Source organism: Rhizophagus irregularis, chromosome 11 (genome assembly GCF_026210795.1).
Source record: "Rhizophagus irregularis chromosome 11, complete sequence".
Lineage (NCBI taxonomy): Eukaryota > Fungi > Glomeromycota > Glomeromycetes > Glomerales > Glomeraceae > Rhizophagus > Rhizophagus irregularis.
The window spans coordinates 4306436-4329774 of NC_089439.1; the positions used below are offsets into that span (position 1 = coordinate 4306436).

The 23339-nt window shown below is 28.1% G+C and overlaps 9 protein-coding genes across 9 annotated transcripts; 5 read left to right on the forward strand and 4 right to left on the reverse strand.

The window, feature by feature from the left end:
- Nucleotides 1-503: 503 nt before the first annotated feature.
- Nucleotides 504-716, forward strand: OCT59_003418 (uncharacterized protein; the record flags this gene model as incomplete). The annotated part of the gene is made up of 1 exon (XM_025329814.2): nt 504-716. One exon carries the CDS (start codon nt 504-506, stop codon nt 714-716), a length of 213 nt encoding a protein of 70 aa, XP_025179600.1.
- A 3227-nt stretch (nt 717-3943) lies between these two features.
- On the forward strand, nt 3944-4490 carry OCT59_003419 (uncharacterized protein; the record flags this gene model as incomplete). Its single annotated transcript, XM_025316860.2, has 2 exons — nt 3944-4133; nt 4204-4490. 2 exons carry the CDS (start codon nt 3944-3946, stop codon nt 4488-4490), a joined length of 477 nt encoding a protein of 158 aa, XP_025179599.1.
- A 1322-nt stretch (nt 4491-5812) lies between these two features.
- Nucleotides 5813-7701, reverse strand: OCT59_003420 (uncharacterized protein; the record flags this gene model as incomplete). The annotated part of the gene is made up of 10 exons (XM_066145597.1): nt 5813-6007; nt 6124-6211; nt 6287-6331; nt 6433-6451; nt 6529-6580; nt 6654-6695; nt 6918-7003; nt 7100-7119; nt 7360-7509; nt 7633-7701. 10 exons carry the CDS (start codon nt 7699-7701, stop codon nt 6000-6002), a joined length of 579 nt encoding a protein of 192 aa, XP_065996303.1. The 3' UTR covers nt 5813-5999.
- A 59-nt stretch (nt 7702-7760) lies between these two features.
- Nucleotides 7761-8899, forward strand: OCT59_003421 (uncharacterized protein; the record flags this gene model as incomplete). Its single annotated transcript, XM_066145598.1, has 3 exons — nt 7761-7853; nt 7981-8437; nt 8505-8899. 3 exons carry the CDS (start codon nt 7761-7763, stop codon nt 8897-8899), a joined length of 945 nt encoding a protein of 314 aa, XP_065996304.1.
- Nucleotides 8900-9108: 209 nt separating this feature from the next.
- Nucleotides 9109-9556, forward strand: OCT59_003422 (uncharacterized protein; the record flags this gene model as incomplete). Its single annotated transcript, XM_066145599.1, has 3 exons — nt 9109-9233; nt 9355-9453; nt 9550-9556. 3 exons carry the CDS (start codon nt 9109-9111, stop codon nt 9554-9556), a joined length of 231 nt encoding a protein of 76 aa, XP_065996305.1.
- Nucleotides 9557-12042: 2486 nt separating this feature from the next.
- On the reverse strand, nt 12043-13084 carry OCT59_003423 (uncharacterized protein; the record flags this gene model as incomplete). Its single annotated transcript, XM_066145600.1, has 3 exons — nt 12043-12319; nt 12713-12779; nt 13018-13084. 3 exons carry the CDS (start codon nt 13082-13084, stop codon nt 12043-12045), a joined length of 411 nt encoding a protein of 136 aa, XP_065996306.1.
- Nucleotides 13085-14215: 1131 nt separating this feature from the next.
- OCT59_003424 (uncharacterized protein) lies at nt 14216-15408 on the forward strand. Its single transcript, XM_025310715.2, has 3 exons — nt 14216-14813; nt 14879-14944; nt 15017-15408. The coding sequence occupies exons 1-3, from the start codon at nt 14274-14276 to the stop codon at nt 15200-15202; spliced, it is 792 nt and encodes a 263-aa protein (XP_025179596.1). The 5' UTR covers nt 14216-14273; the 3' UTR covers nt 15203-15408.
- A 3331-nt stretch (nt 15409-18739) lies between these two features.
- Nucleotides 18740-19015, reverse strand: OCT59_003425 (uncharacterized protein; the record flags this gene model as incomplete). The annotated part of the gene is made up of 1 exon (XM_066145602.1): nt 18740-19015. The coding sequence occupies one exon, from the start codon at nt 19013-19015 to the stop codon at nt 18740-18742; it is 276 nt and encodes a 91-aa protein (XP_065996307.1).
- A 1348-nt stretch (nt 19016-20363) lies between these two features.
- OCT59_003426 (uncharacterized protein) lies at nt 20364-21590 on the reverse strand (the record flags this gene model as incomplete). Its single annotated transcript, XM_066145603.1, has 3 exons — nt 20364-20758; nt 21317-21332; nt 21405-21590. The coding sequence occupies 3 exons, from the start codon at nt 21588-21590 to the stop codon at nt 20364-20366; spliced, it is 597 nt and encodes a 198-aa protein (XP_065996308.1).
- Between the last annotated feature and the right edge of the window lie 1749 nt (nt 21591-23339).

Below are 23339 nucleotides of genomic sequence, written 5' to 3' on the forward strand. Positions count from 1 at the left end.
TTACAAATTTTTTATAAACAATAACATTTTTTTTTTTGTGAATTAATTAATCATGATTGAAAATACATAACTAAATGGCAAAGCTTTGATGTTACAAATTTTTTATAAACAATAACATTTTTTTTTGTGAATTAATTAATCATGATTGAAAATACATAACTAAATGGCAAAGCTTTGATGTGGAACAATCATTTTTTGAATGAAGCAAATGAATTATTAGATCAAATACTTTGCTGAATTACAAGAAAAAAGTGCATTTTGTTTTTTATTTTACAAAGTATGGGTAATTCCTAATACTCCCCATGGTCACTTAGTGAGAATTACTGTCTTGACACCCTTGGTAAAACTGATATGAACCTATTTCATGAATGCTGCATGAAGGATGGTTTAATTGTTAAAGAATCGATGATGTTTCAAGTCCAAAAGAATGATAACCCTAATGAGCAATTACTTGTGACATTTCCTGATGAAAAGCCTGTTGGTGTAAAGTACCTTAAAATTTTATGCTAACGGATGGTGGACTCAAAAGTATCATTGTATTCCTCGGTACTCTAACTGCAGCAGCTAATAAGGCGATACAAGTTATAAACACAAGAGAAAATAGACACTATGAAGTTGATACTTTCTCGGAAGCAGATTTGATGATTAATATCACATCGCATCAACTTGTGCCCAAACATTATGTTCTTTCCGATAAAGAAAAAAAGACTTGCTAAATATTGATTGAAGGAAACCCAACTTCCTCACAAGCAACAGATCCGATCGCAAATAAAATATTACGGTTTAAAAAGAGGACAGGTTTTTAAGATAATGAGAACTAGTGGACGATATGTTACTTTATCAAATTTGCTTTTAAAGGTTTGTTTCGCTTTGATAGCATGAAAATTTTATTATTATTCCTCCCAAGAACAATGTATAATATAATTTAGAAGTTCAGTAATTGATTTAATGTGTGCAACATAAAATTGTGGCATCTTTTAAAATCATTCATACAAAGAAGATGTTGCCTAAAGAAAAAAGTTTCAGTCAAAAGGAGATCAAAAGAAAAGATGGAAAAAAAATTATCATTTTAAGATGATTAATTGATTCCTTTTTTTTGTGTAAAGGATCAATATTATCATCTCATCTTTTTTAGAAAAAAAATTATAGATGATCATTATTTTTAATAAATAAAAATTATTATTAATCCAGCTTTACTTCAAATCTAAAATCTGGACATATTGAAATTTTAATCCTGAGATTGTCAATCTTTTTACAAGTGAAAATCTTTTAATTACTTATTTTTATTATTGCCATACAAACTAATTACAATACTAATACATCGAGTAGTAATGTTCATACATGGAAGTGAAAAGGAAAGAACAAAGCATTCAGAAATGTAATTTATCTCTGTTGATCGGTTAAAAAAAAAAATATCCAACAAATAATTTCACAAACATTAAAACCATTTAAGACAAAGATATTGTTATGGCTAATTAAAGAGAAAGTGAAATCTTTCGTAATAAAATATCAAAATTACTTTAAACTAATACCTCTCTATTTTCTATCGCAACAAGTTTAATTAGAGTCATATTCTGAATAATCTTAACCATCAAAGCCATCATAATAATTGAATCATTATCAGAATCAAAATCGTCATAAAAATCATCATAAAATTGTCGTAAGGATCATAAGCATCAAAATCATCATGGTAATTGTTGTTGAAATAATTGGCGTCATCAAAATTATTGTAGAGATTGTTAATCTCATTAATAAACCATACAAACGCTATTGTAACCAATACGATCTTCCAAAATACCATTTTTTTTAAAAAAAAAGCGGTTACTATATTATGAAATTTTTTAAAATTTATAAGTGAAAAAATTTTCATTCAATTTTGAGTATAGTAAAACAATTATACTATTATTTAAAGCTCACAAAGTAGGTTTGTTGTCAAATTATTTGTTATAAATTGTTAGGATAATTACACCTCACTTTCTATGATGAGCCAAGCGAAGAATTACCTATGAGAATATACATATTAATATCTTTTTTTGCCTTTTTTCCACTTCAACAGACCACAGCACTTACTTTTTCTATAAAATATTGAAATATGATGGAACTAAAAAAAAGACATTGGGATTGTCAAAATAACACTGGAGACTAATAATAACATATAAGTCGCATGGTCATGATCAATATAATATTAGTCATGACTCATCGAGTCAATTTCGTCGGCGCATCATGTACAATTAGTTAATCATAATTACCTATGTGAAAAAACATTAATATAATCTCAAAAAAAACTATATAAATACCCTTACCAGTTACCTAAAAGCTTCCCTAATTCGATTATTGCTTCGCCTAATGAAAAATATTTACCTATAGAATCTTCTAGTAAAGTACCTTGCGACCAAATCACAACACTAAGTTTAGTCCATTTGTTTTTATGGGTTAGACATGAAGAGATTTTGTCCTGGGTTCAATATTCGAAAATAAAGTTGTCGTAAGACGGGAGTTATTGATAAAACTGCAAGAAAATGTATAAGGATATACACCTAACTGGTGTCACCAGTTTCCTTACGAATTAAAATTAAAATTCTTAGAGCAAAAAAAGATTCGCAAATTATTTGAAGAGAACGGTATATGAGTTAATAAAATTAAGTATGTCACGTGCAGTGCAAATGAGATTTCAAAATTAACCATATATTTTTGCAACAAGACCCTGGAACAATATCCTACTTTATATAGAATTGAGTAGTGAAAATTTCGATTATTATGGCAATACCGATAAGACGTTATGCCCATTATACAAGTTAGGAGGAAAGTATATATAAAGCCGGATCTTGGTACTATTTCTTTGCAGACATTTCCCAAAATGAATATTGACTCGATTAGTTTTCGTGACTTAAATGACAGGATCATCAAAACCGAAGGTGATAATCAAAAAACAGTTCTAGAACTGATCCATAGCTATTATTATTTTGGGAAAGGATAAAGACTATGGTTTGATCATTATAAAATACATAGAGATGATATAAAATTCGTGAGTGTTTTCCAGGTCAGGATAAAACTACGGAGGCTAATTTTAGAAAAAGGAAGATCTTTAACTACTATATAATCAATTCCTCCACGCTCAACCTAATAGTTGATGCAGAAAAGACCCTCCGACCCCATTAAAAAGTTTAAAGTTATAAAGCGAATCAGTGAGCCAAATTTATAATCAATCTGTTTAATTTATATAGTGCACAGCCCTATAAGATCATGTTGACCGATATTTTCATTATCATACAATATTGATATCAATGGTTAATAGTTTATTTGATACATATTGTGACGAGTGGTATTACATGTGAAATCACGTGTTACTACATACTTGTTGTAACACCAACAATTTTATAATTAAATTCCGCTCACGTGACCGATGACATTTAAGGGGATGTGAAAAAAATAAGTTTGGGAGACAAAAACTGTCTCTCAAATAAATATACACGCGGGGATGAATATTTTTTACTGGGAATTGTCACCGGTGTCACACAACCTCTATATTTATTTGAGAGACTTCCTTAAATAATTCATATCACTTAAAATGTCTTAAATCAATCAAAAAAGCTTATGAAATTGTAATTATACACTTACGAATTATTATTATTAGTCATATAAATACATATTGACAAATCAACAAAACAAAAAAAAGGTAAAACCGGCAAAAAGTAAAAAAAAAAGATGAGAAACGAAACAAGCAAAATCTTTGTCATTTTTTTCTACTTTTTTTTATATATTTTTTCAATTATCTGTTCGCCTCTTATCGCCGTTATTATTAGTATAATTTTTCCGCTCTTTATTCTGTACAAATTAGTCATGTGGTTAACTTTAAAATATGACGTTTCTCTGTGGTCTTTATTTACTGGCAAAATCAATTGATTTTTTAATAAAATTTTTTTATCATAGACAAAAGAAGAAAATGCCGTCCAACCCCGCCTTTAAGGAAAAATGGAAGGAAGAACTAGAACATTGGTTTAACTCAATCGAACCCAAAATTGAGAAAGATGAGAATGATGATGAAATTTACCATGTAGATCCAGTCATTCTTGTTGAATGGAACGAAGCTGGTTTAACCCAGCGAGGAATAATTAAGGCTAACGTGATTGCTGGTATGTTCAAAAATAATCATTATTAATTATTCTTTAAAAATCTATTCTAATCATATTTTCATTTGGACAGTCATTACTGGCACTAATCCAGCCATTCGCCAGTATATTGATCCTGATTTTGTCGCACCTGGAAATCCTGGAAATCAACAAGGACCTGTTGTATCAGATTCAATATTCTGCATAGACGCCGGTAACCGCTCTCACCAAATCTACTTGCATGTTATTAGAAGATTGCAAGCAGCTTACTTGCAAAATAACGCTCCAGAAGCGCCTTCGTTAGGTCGTGTGTTTTGGGTAACCTCTCCTAGAGCAAATACTTTGCAAATCGATGAAACTTACAATGTTTTTACTTTTTAAAAAGAATAAATTTACAAACAAAACGAATAGTATCCATGTAATAGCAATCAAGATACTAGTCTAATCTTATTGTACATTATTTCTGTAACGCTAGTCGAATAAAATATAAAAAGTACAATATTCATTGTTAATTGAATCAAGGTTTTTTTAATACCATTTGCCATAAAAATTATTTATTCACATGTAACGCAATTTTCATGTATTAATTGTTTTTTCCGGCAACGATTTATTTTATAAATAATCGGTCGCTATCTAGATAATAACGCAATCTCTATATGTTTAACCACTGATATATGATAAAATTTAAAAATTTTATTATTCATGAGATTATTCTTACTGCTCATAAGTTTAGTAAAGTGCAAAAAATTTGATAGACTTTTTTTAAGACCTAAACGCCAGAACTCCAGTTATTATGCTTAGGTACGAATCAAATGTTATATACAAGCACTATTACCTGAATTAGAAAATGATTCAGAATCAAAAAAGGATGGTAGGCAACTAAGACTAATTATGCTTAGTTCTGACGAGTGGGATCTTTTGCATGATTTAATTGTAGTTCTTGCTTCATTTGAACAAGCTACACGTCATCTTAGTGGTAAAAAATATGTTACGTATACTATAATTCCACTCAAAGAAATTAAAAGACAACTTTATTACCATCCCCATTTACTTCATCTACAACTTTATCTAGTAATCTACAAATAAAAAATTTTGAAAGTTTTTGCTATAGCAGAAGAAATCGAGAATTAGAAATCAAGATGTTAACGAAGAAAATAATAATAATCAAATAAATCAACCATTAAATACTAAAGGTATGTTGGATAAAGTAAAAAAAAATTTATATGATGCTATGTGTTATGATTGGGAGTCTTCACCTAAAGAATTAATGATATCTACTTTTCTTGATCCTAGAATTAAACGTGTTAATGAATCCTACATCAAAAGTATGTTAATTATTATCAAAATTATTTACAAAGCCCCATTGAATCACAAACGCCTATGCAATCACGTCCTTTTTTTACCGCCAATTTTTGCAATTTTTGAGCAAGAACAACCTCAAGTGCATGATGAAATTTCAGAATATCTAAAAGAAGGAAAATTCCTTTTAACCAGAATCCTTTTAAATGGTGGACTGGCAAAAAAAGTAAACACCCCATATTAGCTAAATTGCTAGAATATATGTAGCAGTTCCCGCTACATCAACTTCATCAGAAAGGTTGTTTTCCAATGCCGTGAATTTAATTACTCCAGGATGAATGCGAAACTTTTTAAGCATATGTTTTTTTTAAAAAAAATGCATCCAAAGTTAATAATATTCATTTACCTGATTAATTACTTTATTTTATTATTCAAATATAAAATAAATAAATACATGTACTAAGCTATTTTTCATTATTCCAAAATGTAAAAAGATAAACAAATATTTTTAAAATATTCACCTTAAAAGTATTAAAAGTAGTGAACTTTAAAAATATTAACTTTCGCCCTAAACCAAGTGTTCCGAAACTTTTAAAACACTAAATTAATAAAGTAAACACATTTCCCCAAAAAACACACTTCTTGAGTCAGGAATTCTGTTCAGTTTGGTAAATTTACCAAAATTTTTTCAATTAGTAATAACCAATTTACTAACCCCAAAACAAAAAAAAAATAAAATCTTTCCCGACTTGTAAATTCAAGTCTAATTTCCAAAGCCAAAGTGCAAATCCAGGAAGATTTCCCTAAATAAAAAGCAAAATGAATGTTGATAATGTTTTCGAACGAAAAAAAAAGCAAAATCTCCCACTCTAACTTACAAATTCAAAATTCAAGGCAGAAGTCCAAGTCTCAGGAAAACGTCTCTAAAGAAAAAAAAAATAAAGAACGTTAATAACGTTCTCGAATAAAAATAAAGAAAAATCTCTTCCTTCGACTTACAAATTCAAAGTCTGCGATAAATTACAAAGTTCGGAACGGCATCTCTAAAGAAAAAAAATGAAAAGGAACGTTAATAACGTTTCCAAACAAAGAAAAAACAAAATTTCTCGCTTTAACTTACAAATTCAAATCCTTTCTCCAAAAACCAAAGTTCGAGTCCTGGGAAGACGTCCCTAAAGAAAAAAAAAATGAAAAAAACGTTAGTAACATTCTCAGATAAAAAAAGAAAATCGCTGAATTACATACAGGTCTGGAACTTGTAAGAGATCCGTTCTATTTTAGCACCTTCTAAAAAAAAAAAAATTTCATCCGATCAATCCGATTATCATCTGATGGCTCATTCGTGGCTAGCCGCAGATTGATTGGTTTTTTTGATCCGGATTGAGTTTTTTTTTTCATCCGACTCACGGATTGATCAGGTTCATCCGGATCGCACCTCAGTATCCAATCCATTTCTCTCTGTTACTATCATCATGTCATTTCTCTTCAGATGCGGATTCATAAAGTTACCTTGAGAAAGAATTTTCAATACCCTATGTATTGTCTGGAACGGGAAGGTGATTGAAGTTTTGAAGTGTTCCTCTTTCTTGTTGAGTCTTTATTTGAAATTTGTGACAATGTACGAAAATATAATATCATTCGACTCATTTTTTGTTTTTTTTAAAAATAGTAACGAATATCATTCAACTTACGATAATGGCTTATTAGATATCTAAAAGAAACCACACCGACTCTAACAGCTTTCAGGCATGCATGGCCAAATAAAATAACGCCAATTGGATATTTTAGTACAATATAAAGGTCATATGATAAAAATAGATATCAAATTAATTAGTACTGCGGATGTGACCCTGTCCAGGGGGGTACTGACATTAGTGATCGGCAATTAGTATGTGGGACAATATGATTACGCGACGCGACAAAAGGAATTTCCCAGATTTTTTTTTCTTACACTTCTTACACTGGAACTGGGAATTTCGTTTTTATCCAAATCAAACAGCAAGCTATGCCAACTATTACTCTTAACTGTTTGGTCGTAGGTGAAAACCCTTATGAAATTGCTTTCAACATCAAGATGAACTTGACAAAGACGGTTAGTGAACTTAAGGAAGAAATTAAGACAAAGAAGGTACCCAGTTCGATAATTTCGCTACAGACAAGCTCAAATTATGGAAGGTGGATATTCTCTTGAAGAAAACGGAAATTGATTGTCGCCAACACTAACATTAACGTTAATATAAAGGACGAGCTTGGAGGTGTAGAGCTGACTTCGCCTTCGAAGATTAGCAAGCATTTCGCATCCCAGCCAGCCGACGTCCCGTTAAAGCAAAGAGAACCATCGTAATAGAGGCAATGGTAGGTGTATTACAATTGATAGGAAAACCATCATACAATTTTAAATTTAAACTAGCCACGACAACTACTAACATCACCACCTTGGGCAAGGTCGGCTATCTGAGACTCAATATGTTAACATCTCTCTCGTAATGCATTGAAAGCGAAGAATTTTTATGTGTATTTCAATTACTCCTCCTTGACGGAAGGCGTAGAAGTGCTTCATAAAATATTAAAGGCATTAAGTGACGATTCTGAACTTGGCGGTATTGCAAGAAGATTTTTGAGACAGAACGAATTCTTCGAGAATGATAAGGCGAAGCTTTATTTTCTGCGTAAAAAGAGAAAGGATGAAGTGAAGATATGTACAGAGACGACATTAAGTATGGCGAACGAAAGACTTGGTGTCACAAACGAAATTGCCCACCAAAATTCTCTTGATCGTTTGAAGGAAATAGCAGAGAAAGAAAGTCTCTCAGATGAAGGAGACTATGAAGAACCTGGGGACGAGGATAAACCCAGTAAGGAAAATCCTCGTCAAGTATTCCTGTCGAAATCGAGAGTAGCAACACCCAAACCGTGCTATTTTGATGGACTTCCTATTCATGCTGGATACTCACTTATGGCGGAGGACTGGATAACAGATGGTGTAAACTTAAGCAATAATTTGAAGGGAACTGGGCTAGTCTCGAAACGTTTTCATCAGCAAGTGGTACTTTGATGGAATTCGATTAACACATTATTCATTGTTTTTTAGCATAGTTAGGTCACTTCAACTTTCGGATACGGGATGTACATTGCAGATAAGCGATGAGCACTGGGAAATGTCTTGGTCCCGTTTTTTGATGCAGCACAAGTTGAAAAATGCGCTTTCCACAGAGAATAAGCTGGTGAAAATTGTTCGGGAGGAAAATAAAAAGAAGCTCTTAGAGCAAGGAAACTTAAAATTGATGATCAGCTTGTGCGATAGCGAAGAGGACACCACGAAAGTCCTTGAAATTGGGAAGCGAATACGATTGGTTTTATTTCTTAAAGAATTTGCTGATTTTCAGATCCTAAAATCACTGGATGAAATGAGCAACATCTATCCCTTCCGACATTTAGATAAACAGTTGCGAGACATTTTGTGGGCAGCTGAGCTTATAAAATGGGTGTAAGTGTTCATCATAGTCTAATAATGGTTTATTGTAGGATCGTACAATGGCAAGACGGTAAGGAAATGAAGCAACCGCGGGTGAAAACACAGCTTACATCACGACTTCTTGTACCCATAATTCAGTAAAATCTGAATCTGACGCAGAAAAGATTGTTTCCAATAATAAGAAACCACTATCGTCTTCAAAAATAAAAGCAAAGACTCGTGTAGATGGTCTTGACAATGCTGAAGTCTGAAGGATTTGAAAATGTTTGGGTTGAGTTAAAGGGTGGTGTTGGTACTCGTCATGAATCCGAAAACAGCAACAATCGTGAGGACATAGACGTGGTTTCTCGGTAATGTCTGCAATGCAGGCTCTAATAATGCCGGAGGAAGCAAAAAATAAGGATTTGTGAATTAGAATTTTTTGGCATAAGAGGGATTGGAAATCATTTCCAATTTTGGGGCTGTCTCCAGACCTCCAGATCTTATGTGCTCATACTTGTTAGGAGAATTTCACTTACCATCGTTTGAGGGAAGAGAGGGTAGTGGCTTGCAAGAGCTGTTGCATTCTAGGTAAGCATTTGTTTTATTATTTTCAAAGAGTTGCACGTTCTTTATCAACGATATTTGCATTAATTACCGATTTACAAATTTATGCCAATTTACAAGCCAGTAAATTGGCATTTCATCAAATTAGATCTTCGACAAGAAGTTTTGATGCGATTCTACGCCAATCAAGGCAAAAAGATTTCGGGCATGACAGAATTCTCTTACATCATGGTATGTCATGTTTTTCCTGCTTACAATCTCAATGAAGTGGCTACTGACGATTAAGGTTTCTTTTTTTTTTTGTTCTTATGACTCCTACGAGATCCACTATTAAAGCACAACTTTGTTCACGTTCGCTGTTACAGACCAAGTCCCTTTAGATTTTCTCAACGAATGTTGCATGAGGCATACCGTTGTGAAATGGGCTATTACATTTGATAGTTTGCCATATCCCGTTGTAAACTAAGTCCCTTTATATTTCCTCTTCGAATGTTACAACATACTGTTATGGAATGGTTGTTGCAATCCCGGAGATCATCCATTGGCATGGTATTTATCAATGATAACATATGTTGCGAAAGCTTCTCGGATAGAATGTTAAATGGTGAAGACTAACGAACTCTCGAAGCAATGCGTGATGGAGAAATTTCCGATTATGCAATCAAAGATATAAAAAAATTCTATTTTTTTTTTCATTCATGTTTTATATTATGTTTTTTTTAAGAAATGTTTAAAGGATAGGGAGTGTGTTAACAAGGTTCAAAACAAATAATTTATTCGATAGAAATAATATGTATCATGGGCTAGTCCCAAATCATGTGTGATTGATTATATTTTATGTGAATCTCATTTTCAATCATCTAGATATTTTTACAAAAGCGTGATTACTGTGCCATATGGTCATGTGATATATAGTGAACATCTCAACATAAAAATCCACTATCACGTGCATTAAAAATAAGTGTCTTTTTTTTTTCCGAACCGTGTTTAACTTTCGTTTTTGCCTTGACTAGTGTTTGAAGATTTCTGCTATAGAATATATGATGCCAGTACCCGATAGGCTGGAGTTAATAACCTTCACATTTATAAATAATGAAAAAGAAATTGATAAACTTGTATAATATTTTTAATCATTTGTTCTATATACATGAAGCAAAGCAGTTGTTAATTAAATGATATTGTAGTTAAATCAGAATCATTCATTTCTTCTATTCCCTCCTCTTGTTCTTCATTGTCTTGTTCTTCATTGTCTTGTTCTTCTTCGGTAAGTTCATTACTACCATTTTGTGATATGTCTAAAAAAGATTTACCATTATCGAGTATGCTTCGCTTATAATATTGTTCACAATGATTATGATAATCATGTTAACAGATCAATATTTACTATCGTTATTTAATTAGCATCACATGCGCGATGCGCCACAAACATTTGGTTTTCTGTATGATACCGGTTGATAGATTTTTAATATCTACTTGCTGATCTAACGTAGCAAGGTAATAGGTTGTAGGATTTTCTTTCCTTTTCCTTTCTTATCAAGTGCATGACTGCAATTGAGATTTTGATAAAGCATATGAAAATATTATAACAAGAATAAACTTGTTTTATTTGTCAGGAAACCAATATTTGATGGATATGATGTTTTTGATATCTTTGAATTCATCTAAAACGTGAGAATTTTTACGAAATTTTAGTTTTTATTTAATGTTTTTGAATTAAAAAAAAATTAAAAATTTAAAACATCTACCAATTATACATGCCTGTTTAATAATCATCGCTACGCATTTATAGATATACTTGTTCAAATTTTGCTATGCATATTCTCTACCGGATAATCATTAAAATAGGTAAAATTATTTTTATTGTATCAAGAAAGGGTGATTAATATCAAAAAAAATTTGACAAGAATACTAATGGCGCTTTTATTATAATTTTTATGCTTCCGACGTGATGCAAATGTTCATATACGAAAAATAGTTTCAACATATTGATTTAATGAACCAGAACGAAAAAAGTATTACATATACATCAAGAGTTGCCGGAACTAAATTGTCTAAAAGATCAAGCGCCATTTGGTATTCAATATCCTATACATATAGATCTGAATTTATTTTTTGTATTTGTTCTAATTTTTTATCCATTCACTGTATGCTAATTCTAATGAAAGATTTATTCTCCAGGATTTGAGCTTCTTTGCTAATTTTACACGTTCTCCAAAGAGAAAATGAAGCAAAAGTTTAAGAAATGAGATGAGTTTTCATAATACTGAAGTATTGATTGATAAGTAATGCACCAGCGTTACCTGTTCTCTACTGTTAAGTGATACACGCAAGGGTTGGAATAAAAGATCATATATTAAATGGAATTGGATTTCTTGTAATTGAACCAAGGCTTTTCGAATAAATAATTGGCGGCCAAACTGTAACAATTTGAGGCTATATAACCATTTTAAAGGTGTGTATTGTTGCCACTTTCTTTTACGTAATCTCCAACTAGATGTACATTTTTCATTGATCGTTAATCTTTTGTTTTCTAAATAGCACTATCATAACTATGTACTGTAAATAATTCAATACGATCAAAACTAGTAAGTTCCATTTTTTTGCTGCATCCATTTAAATTTGCGTGCTATGTGATTTATCAAAAGTTCCATAATATTTATGAATTAAACGATTATTAATATTATATACATCTATATTCGTAGGATTATAAATTGAAGCACCATTATAAGTAATGGGAATTTGTGGGCAGCTAGTTATTTGTTTACATATACATGTTGTCATATGATGACCTGTTGAAAGCCAAGTAGCATTGGATCTTCTTTTTTCTTTAATTGAATGAAAATCATCTTTATTAAATACAGTATGTATAACTCTAATAAAGAATGCTAAGCTGCCTAAGCAAAGCATTAGTATTACAATTACTATTAAAATTATATGTGTATATTTACATTTTTTTGAAAATATTCTTTTATATTTATAGTTTTATGATCTCGTGCAATTTTCATGTAAATCAACTGTTTCCGCACATACTGCTACTCCAATTTTTATGCATTGCGTCTGTAGATTCATTATTTGATCCAGTTGAATCTAAAAATAAACCAATATTTAACGCAAATTTCGTTGTGCCACCATAATATAGCAAATTGCTACAATTTTTTTTTTGCTACTTCTCTATTGTATGCTGAACGTGTATTAGGTATTATTGCAATGTCAAAAAATCCTATTAAACGTGGATCCGCTTCCTCAATCATAACCTTAAATGCTACTGGATTTAATAATAAACCTGACATGTTCTTTTCGCTGGTTTTTACGTAAAACTTCTGTAAGTAATGGTATACATATCTTGAAGTCTAAAAAAAAATATCATATTAGTTAATATAATCATAATATCAAATATTTGCTATCTTTAATTATTTTAATTAACCAAGTAAATTATGGTTTAAAAATTTCTATTGAAAATTCTGTAATTTTCTTTATTATCAATGTTTGTATTGAATCTCTAAATAATGACTATGACAAAGTTAAAGTCCAACTTCTATATTGCAATTAATAAAAGTTTTTTTGTATTGTCTTATTTTTACTACTTACTGCAAAGTACAAAGCGAATTGTGGGTTTATTGCATTCTGCTATAGCACAAGAACCAAGTTCTGTCATATTTTGGAGGAGACGCGTTATCGTCAGGTGGTCAAATGATCGACAACCAATTAAAAACGCTCACATTACAGAAGTATTGCATATTTTTTTGCATTTTTCTTTGCAACGAAGGCAGATTAGTAATCATGTGATCTGTCAAACTTCATCGAATCCTGCAAATAAGCAGAATCGATGGTACATGCTAAATTTTTTTCTGTGATAATAAATCTCGAAGAACGATTCTAACCCGAAGTCCCCATTGTACTGGACTCTATCCCGTATCATAACTGGGACAGGCTTAGGTAAACGTTATTCTTTTTTTGTCGATGATCAATTCTAACCTGTATACTACCACTAGGACAAATTAGAAATTGATGATCTTGATGTATTTTAATCAAATTTACTGTGCTTGTTTATAACAAGTTTATAATTTAAAAAGATTTTAATCAAGATCTATACATACTAGAAAAACATGATTCAAATTTAAACGGATTTGAGCGAAGAGAAATAAATGTAATAAATACATACAGGAGAGTATACATAATCATTGTAGGTATATACTTTTAGTTGGCGAAGTAAAAAAATAATTTAAATATACTTGTAATAATGCGTGTCCAATAAATTATATACATGGACAATTTTATTTCTACGAAGTTTTTGCAATAATATTTAATCGAAAAAATATTAAGTCTGTCTTCATTGAATAATGGTTAAGTAATAAAATATGATATATTTACGAAACCGAGTTTTAAAGCAAAAGTTTTCAAATCTTGTAAAGATGAAAAGTAAAAATAAAGTGAGATGTAAATATAACACAAAACACTTGGAAATTTTCTATTTATCATCAATTTAATAATGATCTTCTATTCGTGTTCTTTAGAAAAAAAAACGTTTTAATATATTAGCCACATCGTGGCTGTTTATTTAATGTCACCAAATTTCCAAAACAAGTAAATATTCTCACTGTTTATGCTTCTGAAGAATAAATTGAACACGATTCAATTGAAGATGCAGAAGCCATTATAATAAGCCTCTAGAAGATATTGACCAGCGAATTGAAATTTAAAAACGAATGGATTTCCAAATGGAAATTACACGTCAAAAATAAGTGGTTAGAAATATAAATACAGGACATTTTCGTCTAAACAAATCATTGAGGAATTAATTAATTTCCTAACACAAAAAAAAAAGCTTAATCTTACCAGTTACCATGTTAATGAGATCATTTTTAATTCCCACTATTGTCCTTTCGCTTATTCTAGTATCGTCAAATTTTGCTGCTGAACAAGATGGTGCAGATTTTGATTACAATGAACGTGGTCCAGAGCATTGGAGTCAACTCGATGCGAAATACAAACTGTGTAAAGATGGGGAAAGGCAATCCCCGATTAATTTTATTACTAGTATTGACCTTGCAATAAAACTACCTAATGTAAATTTTATTAAACAAAATACACCAAATGTTAAATTTCCAACTATTTCAATGAAAAAGGAAGGTCACGCTACCAAGTTCTTACCACAACAATTGATAGGTAGTTCTTTTGATTCTGTACGTTATATCTTTAACCAAGTTCATTTTCATACTCCCTCTGAACATCGCTTTGACGGAATACATACGGATCTTGAGGCTCATTTTGTTTTTGAAGATTCAGTTACTAAAAAATATTCAGTTATTGGTGTCCTTTATGAAGTCGATTGCGCCGTAGGGAGTAGTAGCTTTTTTGATTCAATTATTAAACTTTATAACCAGGTAAGTGGTTATTATTTTTGTGTACGGATTTAGTATTTTATTAATGTTTAATTATTCAAATCTAGGATCCTAATGCTAAAGACAATGTTCCTGTAGACATCAATTCAGAAGTATTTTCACATATTAAGGAGGTGAGTAATTATTCAAATTTTATTACAAAGTCAAATAATTATCGTTAATTGTTATTTTTCAATCACACATAGGTTTATAAATATTTTGGAAGTCTTACTACACCTAATTGCACCGAAGATGTTACCTGGTGGGTCGTTAATAAACCTCTTTTAATCAGCACATCTCAGTTAGTTAAACTTCGTAAGCATATTGGTTTCAATTCACGCCCCACTCAACCTAGAAATGGACGTAAAGTACCTCCTGTTGAAAATAAATAAAATTGCTACGAATCGCCGGAGGCGATGGTAAATGGTTATTAATATTTAGTCTAATTAATTTTTGTCATATGACTTTATTGTCTATTTTTTTTACATTAAATCAAACATTCAAATAAAACTGAATGAATTACAATTCTTGACTTTTTCGCTGACGAAAAAAAAAATGCCAATAAATGAGATACATTATAAATTTGCTTTTCCATTTCAAATTGAGATTTAATATTTTAATTCATGATACGTGAGTCAACTGCAAAAAATTCCAAAATTCCTTGATCTAGAATATTGCCGAAATATCAAGATTTAATATGTATCCTATATTCCATTGTAGGAATCCAATCGTTTGATACTTTTTCACGTGAAACGGTTCTTATTAAACTATCAGGTCACAGTATTTGCAGTATTTGGACTCGTTGGTGGAATTACAATAGAATAATTTTTTTTTACAAAAAATGTAAAAATACTTTTTTTTTTTATAAATTTAATAAAACATTTATCTAGTAATAAAAACATTATTTTTAAAAAAAGAATATTTAAATGATACTGCACCCATTAATTTTTTTTACATTACGATAATGTTAATAAATTAATTGTGTTTTTTGATTATTTAAAATAAATAAAATAAATAAATAATGCAAAAAAAAAAATTTTTTTTCTAATTTTTTTTTAAAAAAAAGAGAAAAATATTTTTATGAAAAAATTATTTCTTAAATAAAAAGTGAAAAAAAAATTTTATTTTCTACTAAAAAAAAAAATTTTGAAATATTTAAATATTTTATATTTTCTTTTTAAAAAACACTTTATTCTTTATTTGATAAATACTGTAAATGACCAATTTTTGAATTGTTAAATACAGAATAATACAGATGAGCCGAATTACTTTACTCTAATAAGTAACTTTATTTGAAAAATTGATGCCAATAAAAAAATAATCTCCAAAAAGAGCAAATTGTTTCGAACCACTTTATAACCGAAACAGTTTCTAAAAACCCGATTATAAATTAAATTTGGTTAAAAGATTATTATAAACGAGCTTATAAGAGTAAATGTCAATCAACACAAGCAATTTTCAATAAACCACTTCCGAACTACTTAAACTACTTAACATTCCTATGACCCTTGCCTTTAAATTCGATAATCATGAATACAAAATATTGTTGAAGTCCCCTGCAAGATGCATATTCTGGTAACTGAAAAATTTGGATCAGCCGGAAAAATCACCGATTATCAAGAAAAATTCGTGGGAATTTTTCTTCCTTTTGAATAATAATTTAATGGCGTTCGTAATAAATAGAGTCCTGTTGCGTTCTTTGTGTTTATTGTTATTTTAATCTGAAGAAATTCGTCCTATAATAATAAATTTAAATGCTCCAATGCGCGTAATCTGACCTATTAAATACTTTATAGGGAATTAAGAATGATAAATTCTTTTATTTGGTATTTAAAAAATATTACAAATTTTTGTTGTTATTTTTAAGAATTTCTGATACAAAATTTAATAACCGAAAAAAAAAAATAAATAATAAAGCCTAAATTTTAAAAAATGTATATTTCTTGATAATTTCAATATTTGAGTAAGCCTCATCAGAAAAATTAAAACAGCCATCATTAAATTTACTATATGATTCCACTTTGTTATGCTTTTTCAAACTGTTGAAGCAATTACTATTAACAATTATTTTTTTCGGTCCTTTAGAATAATTGTTAATCGTATGGATGATTGGAATTCGAATACTACTTCCTGATGTTTAAATGCATTAAAATGAAATATTACACCTAAATACTCTGTAGAAACTTCATCGATTATTTTTTGTGCTTCTTCTTGATTCCATTCGGATCCAAAATTCAGCCACAAATTATTATAAGAAGGAATAACAAATTTTTTATAAAGAATTAAATCATTTAATTGTTGATTTAACTGTACTTTTTCTGATTCTAATTTCCTAATTCTCTCATTTAATGCTTGAGCTTCAAATTATATATTTGATGGAATTTTATTTGATAGAATTTTTCTTTGCACTTTACATTCTTTTATATCATTAGCAAATTCAATAAGAGTCATTGCAGGTCCCAATTTCATTCCATGATATATAAGCCTGTCTACGTTCACTTTTAAAAAATTGCGACCATTAATTTTTTCCCTGCGAATAATTTCCAAATCGTCCTCATCAAGTTCCAATGAGTTCTTTTCTTTTCTCAAAAAATCTAAGAGTTCACTTTTATTGTATTTTCGAACCATTTCTTCTGTTATCATATTTGAGGTAGACATATTAACAAATATTTTATACGAAAAATATTTGGTATTAAAGAAAAAAAGGGAGAAAGATTATTCTGTCGTACAGGTCTGTAACACTCCGTATAAATCAGTGTATTTCGGTAAAAAAATTATCCGATTCCAAAGTGATAATCAGTTACACAATAAACACGGGACCAAAGATAATTGTTAACATGCAAATCCACATAGATAATAATGAGTTTTGCCAAAATTATAGTTAAAGCAAAAAGCCAACGTTATTGAAACGCTGAAATGGTTTTAATTGTTAAATCACTAGTAGCTACCACTTTTTTTTTTTAATTTAACTCCATTATATGAAGAAATTTTTATTCAAAATTCTGTATTATTCTATAATGAAATCTATTATCGTCAAATAAGTATTACAATATATGCAAAAGTTAATTTTTAAACTTTAAACATAGATTATACTAGTTGTAAGTCCGGAGCGAAAAACTAAAATTTGCAATTTCATTGGGCGACGATCACGTGGCGGACAGAGAAACTTAAGTGATCAAATTTTTTTTCATAGTGCGTAGACATATATTGTCCTTCGCTTCGCTCCGAACAATTATTTAAATTTTATTATAGAATATATTAATGAGGGACTTTTGTAACAGCTAGTATTAAATTATTATTGCTTAACAAATGGGAACGATAAAGTAATTATTGACCAAGAATTTTTTGTACAGAAAAATCTTCGTTACTTACAGAAAGTAAAATTTAACTTTTTTCTATTTAATAATTTATTAACTTTTAAAGTGTATTTATAGCTTGTTCCCATGATTGACAAACTAAAAATGGTTGACAATACTTTGTTAATTTGAACGTTCTTTATACTTTTGATTCAAAATTTTAATTTTTATACCCATGTATGTGCGCAGACAGTGCAGCATAGCTCAAATTTTTTTTTTGGTCCTTTTCCCGTTAAAGTTGCATAAAACTGTGACGTAACAAAACATACTTCGGAAAATTTTTTATGCAATTTATTATTAAAAAATAAGGTAGTGTAATTTATTAATTATTACATATAATACATGTAAAAAAAAATTACATAATAAATAAATAGAATAAAATAAATAGAATAAAATAAAATACTCCTCGAGTAACAAATTTTAGTAATTACAAAGTCATAAATTATATAAAAAAAATGCTGTATTTCACTTCGAAAAATTAAATATATATTTAATCGAGTATATCGAAATTTTAATGCAATCATTTAACGATAAATTAATGAATGTAAGGTATAACAATTATGATATCGTCCACTAAAACAATTCTAAGTCAAATCGTTTGCGGTATAACGACTTTATCGCTACTCCGTAAATTTTGATTTGATTGTTCAAACTTGTTATATAATCATTTGCTTTATTTGGATCGTTCAAACTGCTACTATTATTTGCTTTATTTGGAATTTGATCGTTTGAACTGCTACGATTATTTGCTTTATTTGGGTTCAAATCGCTAAGATTATTTGTTTTATTTGGAATTTTCCACGCTGAAATATAAAGTGGCAACAGGTTAATGAGGACGATTAAAAACATTACTTGTATTATTCATGAGGTCAAATTTCAACAATAAAATTGACAAGAGATGCTTTTTTTTGAAAAAAAAATTACAAAAGTTTTGTAAATAAAAGGTTTTTCTTTTAATTATTTATATTTTATTCATTTCATGCCAAGAATTTCTGTATGGAAAAATTCTGGACTGAATTCTTTATAGAATAATAATGTTGCATACAGTCACTAGTGTAGCAGTAAATAAACCGAATTTTCAGACCTTTTTAGTAAAAGATAATAATAATAATAATAATAATAATAATAAATTTTTTCTTTCGTAGAATGGCGTTAAAATTTTGTTTATCCCCTGTTGTTAAGCATCACTTTCAACCATTTCCTTTTTGAATTATCCTGAACTATAATTTGTGTTCCTAGTATGTAACACAAGTATCTTACAAAAAAATATTTTCAAAGTTTCTAATAGATGCATAAATAATTAACTATTTGTTCCTTCATAGCTGAACCAGACCGTCTTTATTAAAATTAAATCATTTTTAGTCAATAATTTAATGTTAAAATTTTATAAAGTTCAATCAATTATACTAAAAATCATGTAAATTAGAAGTTCTCTGCTATTTGTGCTAGTACATGGCTCTGCTTGCATACTAAATATAACATCAGATATTTTATAGTTTATGAATATTGGAAGTGGATATTGTATATTATTTTGTCCCATTTAATGTTAATAAAATATATATAATATTTAAATAGCCGGATTATACGGGTGACTGCTAATACTATACTAATTTAATCCTATAGCCTTTATTTAATCGAATAAACCTTTAAATTCAATCATATTTAGGGCTTTTTATATTGTAAATAAATGATAACATTTATTTAATATTTTGATAAATGAATTATTTAAATTACAAACTAAGAAACTTGTAAAATATTTTACTACTCTAGTCTTAGTGTTTAAATAATCCTAAGTAAATAAGTTATAAAAAAAGGAATTACTTAAATTACAAACTAGGAAACTTGTAAAGTATTTTACTACTCTAGTCTTAGTGTTTAAATAATTCTAAGTAAAATAAGAAAGGGAATATATAGGCTATATAAAAAAAAGAAAAGAATTATTTAAATTACAAACTAAGAAGCTTGTACGATATGCTACTACTCTAGCCTTAGTGTTTAAATAATCCTAAGTAAAATAAAAAAGAAAAAAAAAGAATAATTTCTGCCGAATATAATATCAAATATTACTTAAGTTACTGCAATTTTTAAAAAATTCATAAATAATTGATTAATATTCAATCTGTTTTAATATTTAATAAATAAATTAATTTCACATAAATAATTTGAAAAATTACCTTTTTTTCTATATATTACATACCTAATGATTCATATCTTCAACTACACAATCATTCAAATCTTCACTTCTTGACATTTCATACACTTTTCCACTAGTAAAATCACTTGCATAATATGCTTGTGAATCTTGACTTTCAATTTCACTACTAATTTCATTAACTCTATAATACGAACAATTACTTTTTAAACTTTCATTCAATTTTTCACTAGTAAAATCAAGTAAACGACTCGTATAATGTGCTTGTGGATGAGTTCTAGTAATAAAAGGATTTCTATTCCTAAATAGAGCTCTTCTAAATTCCATAATATTGCTTTTTAATTCTTCATTAATATCTTCAATACTCGCTCTATTAGGAAGAAAAATCCAATTCTCAATAATATTTTTAACTTCTAATGCTGATGGTCTTTTTAATGGATCTTCATTCCAACATTTTTTAATCAAATTTATATAACATTGTGGAGTATTTTCAATAATTTCAGGACGTTCGCCTTTACAAATACTTAAACTAAGTTGAAAATCATGTGCTTTATCATGAAATGGTGGAACCCCAGATGTAAATTCCCACATAATCATAGAAAAACTATATATATCACTAGCTTGAGTATAAGGTTTGCCTCTTAAAACTTCAGGTGCCATAAATGGTATGACACCATAAATACTATCTTTTTTTAAAGTAAATTTTACAGGCTTACATAATCCTAAATCACTAATATAAATTTTATCATCCTCATGATTTAAGATATTACCATCATGAAAATCACAATGAATAAGTTTTTTTCCATGTATTTTACTAAGCCCGGAAATAATTTTATACAACATGTGTAATTTCTTTTTCCAATCATATCTAACTATATTTGTTAAATTTTCTCTTAAATTTCCTCTATTTGCATAATCCATTACAACCATATAATTCAAAGTATCTGGATTTTTTGTGAATCCATATAAATAAATAATTTCGCCTGAATCTAAACAACTTTCATGATAATCCCACTATAGAATATAAAATTATATGTTAGTATAAATAAATCAGCAAAAATTAAAAGAAATATTATATTATTATACCTCATTTAAAAATTCATTTAAATTTTCATTCAAATTATTAGAACATTTAAGAACCATTTGATTAGCATTATCTACAAATTTAGCTTTATATACAGTACCAAATCCTCCTTTATCAAAATATTTAACATTTACAAATTTACAATAAGGAATCCATTTTAAACCTTTTTCAAAAATAAATTTATCCATAATTGCATTTCCACTTTCTCCAAATCTATAATAGTAATTATGGTAATTTATGTTATATTGATAATACGTTAAAATATTAAATTAAAAAAAAAATAAGATTAATACTTACTCTAAAACAAAATAAATATTAATAAATATTAATTTTTTATATAAATAATATTTAATAATAATCTAAAATTTATAACTTACCAACTAAAACAAAAAATTGAATTCAATTAAAATAGATTATAAATAAATATGTAAATATATAATTAATAGAGTTAATAAATATTTTTAACTTACAACCTAAAAAATGATTTTTTAAATAAAAATTTTAATTAGTCTAAATTATATATAAATATGTAATAAATAAATAATTTATAACTTACAATCTAAAATAAATTGTAAAGAAATTTTTAAATAAAGAATTTAGTCAGTAAATTATGTGCAAACATCATATATAATAATAGTAAATAATATATATAACTTACAATCTAAAATTAATTATAAAATAATTTTTTAATAAAAAATTATTTATTTAATTTTTTAAATGAGTATATAAGTATTATATAAATAAATGATATTATTACGCATTAAATGTAATCATGTTATTTTTACCACATTATATTATTAAAATATAAAATATTAAAATTTATAAGTATGCTAAAAAAGTTGAAGCATAATCTTGGACATCTGTATGATGATACAGCAGTTATTAGATAGGAATATTAAAATGGTATTCTAATATACATCCAATATTCCTATTTAATAATGCACAGAATTATTGTATACTTCCAGGTAGGATGGAACCCGGAAAGGTCTCATGTAGGCAAAGGTGTTAAATGGGTCAAAATAATCGTGTGGATCTTTCTTTTATAGATAACTTTTAATAATTCTAGTTTGGAAATTATTTTCTTTTAGATGCTGGCTGGTATTATTATAATTCCAGCCCTGAAAGAGATGCCTAATGGTATTTTTTTTTTTTGGCATCACCTTACTTATATGAGACTTTTCTGGGTTTTTCCAAAATTAAGCACTATAGAAATAAGTACCCCCACCTTAAGTTATATGTTATAAATGTTTTTACTGAAATTATGTACAAAAGGAGATGCTTAGTTTGGAGGATATAGTAAATAAATAACTTACTCCCTATATCATTAATTTTTTTAAATAAAGAATTTAATTAATTTAAATTACATGTAAATATTATATACAGAAACCAGATCCTTACTTCCTATATTATCAAATGATTTATTAAATAAAGAATTTAATTATTTAAATTACTATATAATAATATGATAATAGAATTAAATAAATAACTTACTTTCTATATTATCAAATGATTTATTAAATAAAGAATTTAATTAGTTTAAATTATATAATCATATGATAATAGAATTAAATAAATAACTTACTGTCTATATTATCAAATGATTTATCGAATAAAGAATTTAATTTGTTTAAAATTATATAAACATATGAAATAAATAAATAACTTACTTCCTATATTATCAAATGATTTATTAATAAAGAATTTAATTAATTTAAATTATTTAATAATATGATAATAGAATTAAATAAATACTTACTTTCTATATTATTAAATCATTTATTAAATAAATAATTTAATTAGTTTAAATTGCATTTAAAATATTACTAAAATAAAAATTAAATAACTTACTCACTACACCATTAATTAATTTTTTAAATGAATTCACTAGTTAGCTAATTCTATATCAATATATGTAAATATATAATAATAGAATTAAA

Coding starts and splice junctions, on each gene's coding strand:
- OCT59_003424 (XM_025310715.2), top strand. CDS start 14,274: ATGTTAATGAGATCATTTTTAATTCCCACTATTGTCCTTTCGCTTATT. Junction 14,814..14,878: donor TTATTAAACTTTATAACCAG/GTAAGTGGTTAT, acceptor ATTCAAATCTAG/GATCCTAATGCTAAAGACAA. Junction 14,945..15,016: donor TATTTTCACATATTAAGGAG/GTGAGTAATTAT, acceptor AATCACACATAG/GTTTATAAATATTTTGGAAG.